We start from the raw sequence: 9532 nt of genomic DNA on the forward strand, positions 1-9532 counted from the left end.
GGCTGGCACCACCTAGGTCCTCCGCTCAATTTCATTTCTCTCCAGCAACTAGGTCAGGAATCAGAATACACTAGGCGGTTCACAAACCCCCGGAAGTGCGAGTTCGGGCACCAGCCAATCAGCGAAGAGTCAGACATTCTATGTTGGCAACGAATCCCGAGATCGAGGATTTAAAGCCGGAACAAAGAGAATGTTTGGTGAATTTTATCAAGGGGAAAGACGTTATTGTTCTTCTTCCTACAGGATTTGGGGAAAGCTTAATATACCAGTTAGTCCTGTTAGTGACGCATTACATACATCACGACCAAATAGTAGAGATTGGTAAAATTAAAAAAAAAAAAGTACCAGCCTACTGTCCAATGAACGAATTCTAACACTGTGAGGTCAGACGGTTTCCACAAAGTGAAACTGGCTGATGAATCAGGCTACTGTTCAGCAGCTCTATTTGAAATGTTTATGGCAGAGTTTTACTCCCACTTTAAAAATATCTGTACTTACATTCTTTTTCTCTTCTAACTTTTGTAATATGATCTGTATCCTCTGTGGATTCTGAAAGAGAGAAGACAGACAAAACATGATTACTGTCTGTTTTAAAAAAGAAACACTCCACATTGATGAGAGTTAAAAGTTAAAACATTGTGTATTTTATGTTGTTAAACTTTTATATTGCTAATGTTAACAACAAATAGCATACTAACTGCACACTTCCTGACTCTCAGTCACTAAAACCCTTTATAATAGATGGCATCTCAGTTGGTTTGTCCACTGAGCTAAAGGTTGGTGGTTTGAATCCTGCTCTCGACATTCAGCGGTCAGATTCAGTGACACACAGGTTGTCGGTGTGTTTCCAGCTCCCACAGATGAATGCTGTCGTAGTGTCTGTGAGCAAGACACTTAATCCACCAAACCCCTAATGTCCGTATACAGAGGTGTGTGAGTAGATGACTGGTTCCTTGTTGTAAAGTGCTTTGAGTGCCTATAATTAGATGCGGACAGTGCACAATTGACATTTTTTGAACTCAAGAGCTGCTTATACATAGAGAAAATGGATAAGAACTCAACAACAAATTCCTGTAGCCCTATTTCATCGAGACTCAAACTCTAACCTTAGTAGACACATTGTACACAGGACTGTCAACAGACATTTGGGGCCCTGGAGTAAGAAAGCAAGCATAGTCCCCTCTCTAAGACTCAGACTGCAGGGCTTAATGCTCAATTCCAATTTTTTTGTGAAATCTGATGTTTTTGCGAGGTCGTTCACATTTCCAATTAAATGTGACTTGTATGTGACTCCAGTGTGAACATTAAACAGCCCGAAAGTGTCCCACATGTGCACTGGAGACACGACGACGTCAACCTCAGCGAGCGTGCTCTGTGTTTATGGAAGTTGTCCAAACATGGACGCAGCATCGAGCACCTGGAGATTTTAAAGTTCCTCTCGTACCGGAGCCAGAACATGAACAACTTACTTGTTTTAAGGAGGAGATTGAGAAGGAGAAGGACAAGGTTTTTGGTCGTGGTGTTTTGTGGGACAGCGGCAGTGACGTCCGTTGAAAGAAACGTGTGGATGTGGAGACGTAACCAAGAGTGGTGAGTGGTGATGTGTTTCGCTTCAGTGACACAGAGTTCATTAACAATTTTCACCTACTTCAGCGCAGAATAGTGATGTTTGTGGCTTGTTGATAACGTGTAGGTCGAATGAATGCGCTTTGACCGTTCACACTGAAGTTGCATGTCAAAAGATCAGATATGTACCGGTTTTAGGAGCACATATCCAAGTGTCCTGGGTCATATTTGAAAAAAAATTGATCTGTGTCATTCAGACTGTCATTAAAAGATCGGATACAGGAGCATAGAAGCCAAAAAATCTGATTTGGGTCACTTCAGGCTGCAGTCTGAACGCAGCCTAATACAAATGAATAGGCAGAGGTTCCAGTTCTGGGCTCCTAAGACCCTGGAGCCTGGAACAATAGACCCCTTTGTCCAGCCCTGTTGACTCCCCTGATTCACACAGTACTGTGCGTCTGATTGCACACAGTATTGCGCGGCTGATCGTACACAGTATTACGCGGCTGATCGTACACAGTCTTGCGCGGCTGATCGTACACAGTATTGAGCGGCTGATCGTAAATAGTATTGCGTGGCTGATTGTACACAGTATTGCGCGGCGTTCTGGTCTGACCTGTGTTTTGTCCCGGAGCAGTCTGTCCATCAGAGCGTCCAGTTGTCTGAACTTGGACAGGGTCAGGCTGATGTGGTGGTGCAGGTCTTTGTACTCCTGATACTGGTCATTAAACACAGCCCGGTACTCGTCCCTCTGCTCCAAACTTGTGATCTCTGGGTACTTCCTGAAACAAGCAAAAACAGTGGGTTCAAAATTTATTTTTAAATGCCACTCCTAATTTCAATGTGAACATCAGCCAAGAGTGAATGGTGGTGCACTGAGGAGTTCAGCATTTTAAAGAGCTAGTTTATAGTTGAGCTGGAATAGTCAAGGTATCTTTTTTATTATTTAAAATTTCTTTCAAAAAACCACCCTGAGTGTATTATTTCCATCTGAATCTGATGTGACATTTTTCACAACTATTCCAGTTTCCCATTGTTTTATTTTGCTTTGAAAAAAATAAAAAATGAAAGGTCTGAGGCTTGCTGTGAGCCAATCCGATATGTGGTGACTAAGCTGTTAAATATTGTGTTGAATTTTAAGTTTTTGGATTGAAAGCAATCATAAGCTACCACATAACTGTTTAGTCTGTGTTGTGCCTTCAAACTACCGTATTTTCCGCACTATAGGGAGCACTCAAAAGCCTCCAACCGCATCGAAAAACGACTGTGTACCCCACAATCCAGAGCACACGAATCCACTTGGGTGTCCCAGCACGACTTCAGTAAACTACAAAGCCGCAAACACACACGGAGCAGACAGTGACCGCACAACGAAACACACCCACAGACACACTCATCACTCCACGGCGACGAGGAACGGAACGGAGGAACGAACCGAAAAAGCGAGTGCAATGTGCCACTTCTAGACACAACTGAACAACTGAGTCTCTGCGAACACACCGACAATCCTGCGGTCCCAGACAGCACCCTCCCTACACGCCACAACTGAACAAAGCCCAGAGTCACCGTGAACACCACAAACAAACAAAACCACTCACCCATCACACTGTTGTGTTTCCTTTAAACTCCAGTGAGGTTTATTTGTGAAAAAAGTTCGAAAATAGACCATTTAAGTGTGACTTATAATCCAGAGCACCTAATAGCCCGGAAAATACGGTATTTGAACATTTTAGCTCCTTTACAATAAATTTGTAAATCCAGTAGATTCCCTCACATGATGTAGTCTGCGATGACCTTCACTCGTGTCTTTCTGGCTGTGCTGGCTCCGGTTTGGTTGATGAAGGTTTTCACTGGAGCTTTTTCAGAATCAGGACCTTTCACACTTTTACTGTAGTCTGTCTCTGTTTGGTCCCTGAAGGAAATCTGCTTTGGTTTTTGTGGCACCAGAGGCATCGAGTTTGGAACCTCACTGGGCTGAAACGACAAGTAAATACATGACATACAATTGTACAACAGCGTTCATTTCTGCTTGATGGTTAGACTCTCACTAATAACAGTGTTCTGCTCTAAACCAGACATGTCAAACTCAAATTCACAGAGGGCCAACATTAAAGGGACAGTTCAAACGTTGGACATAGGGCCTCATTTCCTCATGATCCAGAGTGTTGGAGACGTGTGGAGACACTTTTTGAAATATTCCATCCAGTCCTTGTATTTGTAGAGGTCACTGGTGTTAGACTAGTGCATGTCAATGGTCATAGTTCACCTGCCACTAAAAACAGTCTTACCCACTCCACAAAACACCCCAAACAAATCTATTATTACACCAGACTGTCCATGTGCATGTCTGTGTTGATAGAATAATGTTTGAAATAAAACTAACCTTGAGTTGCATGAATCGTGCATGTTGAGGGACTATTTTCTCATATATCAGTCCACCACTGCCAAGATTTCTATCAGGAAGAACAACTCAGATAGAAATCCTTCAAATGCAAAGTTGGTTTTACTTCTAAAATGATTCTATCAACACAGACATGCACATGGACAGTCTGGTGTAATAATAGATTTGTTTGGGTGTTTTGTGGAGTGGGTAAGAGTGTTTTTAGTGGCAGGAGAACTATGACCATTGACATGCACTAGTCTAACACCAGTGACCTCTGCAAATACAAGGACTGGATGGAATATTTCAAAAAAGTGTCTCCACACGTCTCCAACACTCTGGATCACTAGGAAATGAGGTCCTATGTCCAAAATTCCAAACTGTCCCTTTAAAGTCATGGGCCAAACTAAATATTTATTGAAAAATTTCAACCACAGCTGCATGTTTTCTCCTTTTGAGATCTGTAATGTTAAATAAGGTTTAATAATAGTTCTGCTTAAACACTGAATCCAGAACAAACAAAATATAAAATAAAATTTTAAATAAATAATGTCTCTTTAGCAGGAGTCTCCAACCTGTAGCTCCGGAGCTTCCAGTTGCTCTCCACCTGTTTACAAGCAGCTCACCAAAGGATTTCTGAATTATATGTACTTATTTATTTATGTATCAAATTTGATGAATTACCACTGTAAATGTGTTATTTTGAGCTTTGTGCACTAATAAATGGATAATGGTTTTATATTTTATAGGCAGCTAACTGTACATCTAAGGCTCGCCCTCTTATATCGAATCCATTTTTTACAGCCACTAAAATGAGTAGCTCTCCAGCATTTTCATTTTGTAAGGGTAGCTCACTGGATGCAAAAGGTTGGAGATCCCAGCTCTACAGTCTATCTGTAGCTGGTGGGCAGCTCTAAAACATATTCAGTATGATCTCATGGGCCAAATATAATTATATTGCAGGACAAATTTGGCCCTCGGGCCTGAGTTTGACATGTCTGCTCTAAACCATGTGAAGATTTGTTTTTCTTTGAGTAATTCTGTGACGTGTTCTGATGGACTCAAAAGACACAAAATTGCTTTTTCCCCACCATCATTAGTGAGTGATTCTTAGATGTTAACCTGCATTTGAGGCTTGAGAGATAAAAAAAAAAATATCAGTTTCTACCTATCACCTATCCTCACAGCTATTTAGGCTCCTTTACTTATTATATGATCTGTGTTAAAGGGATAGTTCAGGTTTTTTGACATGAATCTGTATGGTATCCCCGTCAGCAGTGTCGTGCATCTACAATGACTTCACCTCCGAAAGCGTCCGGTGAGCCCAGATCCTGGCCGGTTTTGGTGCTGAGGAAAGTAGTCCGGCAAGTTGTGCTGGGGACTGTATAATAAAGCGTTTTTCTTCTCAAAACAATATGTGTTCAAAAGAGCGATACATTTGCATCACAAAACCTCCGTCCTCTAAAAAGTCAGACCTCATAATCACTTGGCGCTATTTTCTATATCACTGCGCATGGCCGCCAGGTGACAGCCACGCACGGATCAGTAATTTTCTTCAGTTGTTCAGCAGTGTTTACTTGTTCAGACCGCCACGATGTGAGAGACCTAATGTCAGAGCTAGTGTGATAGGTATATAAGCTTGTATAAGATACATAACTATGTATCTAAAAAATGGTGCGAACTTGCGATTTTCCAGGCTGTAACAACAAAAATCTGTCTGAATCTCTGCACAAATTTGACCATTTTCCTGTAACGGACATATATTCGGGTTCAAAAAGATCTCCCATTGGCTCTGTGCTAAAATCAATTTCTTCATCATCGGTGTCGTAATCAGACATGTTGTCCCTAACATTCCGAGCAGTAAACAAAGTGAAACAGGCGCAGCTGTCACCTGGCGGCAGCGCGCAGTGATACGTATGGAGAGAAATAGTGCCAAGTGATTATGAGGTCTGACTTTTTAGAGGACGGAGGTTTTGTGATGCAAATGTATCACTCTTTTGAACACATATTGTTTTGAGAAGAAAAAAGCTTTATTAAACTGTCCCCAGCCAACTTGCTGAACTACTTTCCTCAGCACCAAAACCGGCCAGGATCTCAGCTCACCGGACACTTTCGGAGGTAAAGTCAGTGTGGATGCACAACACTGCTGACGGGGATACCATACAGAGTCATGTCAAAAAACCTGAACTATCCCTTTAAGAGTGGACAACCTGCCTCGTTGTATTCTCACATGTCACCACTAGATGTGATCTGTGCTACTGCTGTCTGACACTAGATTTGTCCTGACAACAGAAGACCAGAGGGCACAGGTGAGTCTGAACAAAGGCCAGGTGAGGGGAGGGAAGGGGCAGCAGGTTTCACATTTGCAATCTACTGTGATCAAATAAACTTGCAGATGGTAACTTTAAAAGTACTTGCGTTGACTTACAATAAATAAACCCACTAATATAGTCCTCCAGAACTTCAGTTTTCACTCACCTCATTTAGAAAGCTCTCTCTTTCTCTCCTCGCAGCCTCGTGCCTCCACATCTTCAGACAGACCAGAAAGCTGATCAGATACAGAACCATGTTGATGAAAATAAAAGCTGTTCCGGCCACCTGCCCTCCCTCCACTCTGCACAGACTGGCCATGATCGGGTTCACGCCAATGGTCGAGAAGCACAGCCCTCCGCGGTTCAGATCATTCACGTACACGATCCCTCCTGCCATGTACAACAGAAACATCGCTACGTTCACAAACGCCTCCGTCAGTGGCCACCAGGGGGAGTCCAGCAAAATTGTCCGGTAGTACATCGTCATTCCAACAACCAAAAGAACGAATGTTATGATCCAAGAAACTCCCGCGACGGCCAACACAAACGGCGTCATCGGACCACGGTAGCTGTATCCGGAAAGTCCATGTCCGTTGTTGTACGCTCCGTTGTACATCCCGTACGCGTTGGACCATTCACTATCTTTTTGGATGTACGCGATGACGCACGCGAAAATCATCCCGCCAAAAAGTAGCTCCATTCCGGCCAGCAGTCTCAGCAAGCCTGGCCATGATTTTAAGTAGGCGTATTTCAAGTTGTAGATCTCAACTTTTTCAGCGTAATACTCAGCTGGGTGGAGGCTAGTGAGTAACGATTCTTCTTGTTCGTACCTCAAGACATTTTTATCAGAATTTTGGCTTGAATCGCTTTGGTAAATGTCGTGCTTTCTTCCAGCTAATGGGCTTACTGGTGGACTAACTCGTGTGCCATTTGGGAGGATCGGAATCCCGCTAGAGCTCGCGTCGGAATCGTCATTTTCCGTTTTTTTGTTTAGCCGTAGAAGAGTTTGAAGTCGACTTTTGAGGCTGGACTTGGGGTCGCTCTTGGGTTCAGAAGAAGGGGGAGTGCCGGATCTCCCTCCCGTTGAGTTGGTATCGTCCGGCGTGGGGGTGTGGTCGACCCAAACAGGAATTGGTTTCTGATTGGATGATTCGTTCAAAGAGGAGGTTTCACTTGTGCTGTCGTCCTTCTCGCGGCTCCTCATGCTTCAACGGCAAGTCCAACTTAAAAATGATGAATCCTGTGAGTGAAAAACATAAAATAATTGATTCATTACATTTGTGAGGCATATTAAATGTACAAAATTTAAAAAGTCTTGGTCAGATCAGAGAAATTTGCAGTGTAATTTTCAAGATGACAGCTCCTTTTTACCATTTGTTCAGAATTGGCAGGAATTGGCAATTCCAGAGCTGATATGATCCAAATGATTCTAGCGAAGGTGCATGGAGTGAAAAAAAAAAACAAGAATAAAATAACATAATATGGGCCCTTTAATCCATCTGACTATGACTGTTAGAAAGTTCACTATCTTGTTTGACTACAACACAGTGCTCTCTCATTACATGTGACAAAAGGTAATAATTAATATTTCAGAAGAGCGTCCACAATATCAGCAGACTGAGATGAGTACAGTAAGTCCAGTACTATCTATAAGCATAATTTCATTGTGGTTTATTTTGTGCAATCATAAACAATAAACTTTTGTGCCTTTGTTAACTTTGGGTCCGGTCAAGCGGTAACGGAGGGAAACGGGCAAATTTTTTACATTCAAATAGCTCTTATTCAGAAACTAAAAAACTTAAAAAACTCATGTTGGTAACGGAGGGAATGAAATATGCTGCACTTTTTGGGCAATAAATCCAAACAGTGATAACTCTTGGTTCTCATTTACATATCCCTAACAAACTGGTTTGAATATTTGCTTCATATAGTTTTCTACCATATGGTACAAGATTAGGTTGAAAAACCTCTTACTTTTTGAGTCATGTAACGGAGGTAACGGAGGGAAAATTAACGGAGGGAAAATTGTGCAAACAAGTAGAAGGTGCAGGATTTTACATCATTTGTCAACTTTTTTCTTCTGAATACTTTAATATTATTTCAAAATGAAAGGAAACTATTTCTATAAAATATGTCAGTCCTTCCAAGCAAATTTTTATCATTTTAAATACTTTTTTTTTTTTTTTTGAAAAGTCATGTACCTTCATCAACAGTTCAAAGATGGAATAACACAAGATATGATGAAATACATCCATTTATTTACATGATTTGCAGGTCTTTAAAATTTGGGAAATAATTTTTGTTCCATGTTTCATACATGGTCTGTTTAAAACATATGGAACTTTAGAACCAAAAATGGTACAGAAAAAAGGTCAACAGTTTGATAAACTAGAGTACATATGTATCTGTTCAATACATTTTTATATCAGATGCATTAACTTGAATTTTTGGCCTTGATGTTTACTTCTGCTTGACCGGGCCCCATTATTACTAGTTTGTACGACCATAAACACTTTTGACACCTCCGCCGTATCACTAAAGACGAGATTTGACGACCTTTAGAAATGGCTCGGTTTTTCACATTTAAACAGAGACTGTGATCGGTCGGGGCCACTACAACCCATACTAGACTGACCAATAGGATTCAAGGATATGTTTTTGCCGATTTTTTCCGAAGTTAATCGAAATAGTGACGATGGTAGCTTCCGGAAAAACACAACACGAAACACGTGCAATGGAAAGATCGCGGCGCACAGTTTTAGAAATAATGAGGAGCGGACGTATTTTATGGATAAGTTTAGAGAAAGTGACTTTTATAGATTTCAAAGTGATGATGTTGAAGTTGATTATAAAGTGGAAAACAGCGACAGCGACGGACTTTCGGGGAGAAGATGAGAATGCCGCTGATGCGTCTGTGTGGAGTCCTGCGATATCCGAACAAACTATCTGAGCTTTATACTCGATTATGAACCAAAATTGCCCTGAAATCTGGATGTTGCCCAGGCGAGTCCTTTAAAATATTTCAGTCTTTTTTTCCAAGATGCGATGTATAACAGAATCGCTACAGAAAAAAACGCTTATGCGGAGCTCTGCACTCGAGAAAATAGCCAAGATGACAAATACTGGACACAAACTGACGGGGAAGAGTTTTATTATATTATTATATTATAATAAGCTAAATAAGTTGAATAAGCTAAATGAGTTGAATAAGTTAAATGGAAAAAAATGAATTAGCTCCACACAGGTGAACAACAGGTAAAAACAGGTGTACACT

The 9532-nt window shown here is 41.3% G+C and overlaps 1 protein-coding gene across 1 annotated transcript in view; it reads right to left on the reverse strand.

Moving 5' to 3' along the window:
- Positions 1–9532, reverse strand: part of LOC110174815 (uncharacterized) — a 48397-nt gene that overhangs the window by 34745 nt on the left and 4120 nt on the right. The window contains exons 3-6 of the mRNA XM_055151491.1: positions 6425–7498; positions 3341–3540; positions 2183–2348; positions 499–549 (exon numbers count right to left, since the gene is read on the reverse strand). Of these exons, the coding sequence (XP_055007466.1) occupies positions 499–549; positions 2183–2348; positions 3341–3540; positions 6425–7462 (1455 nt within the window). The 5' untranslated portion in view covers positions 7463–7498. The remainder of the gene's footprint in view (positions 1–498; positions 550–2182; positions 2349–3340; positions 3541–6424; positions 7499–9532) is intronic.

This window comes from Boleophthalmus pectinirostris, unplaced genomic scaffold, assembly GCF_026225935.1.
Source record: "Boleophthalmus pectinirostris isolate CB_2022bp ecotype Guang Dong unplaced genomic scaffold, ASM2622593v1 HiC_scaffold_16, whole genome shotgun sequence".
NCBI classification, from domain to species: domain Eukaryota; kingdom Metazoa; phylum Chordata; class Actinopteri; order Gobiiformes; family Gobiidae; genus Boleophthalmus; species Boleophthalmus pectinirostris.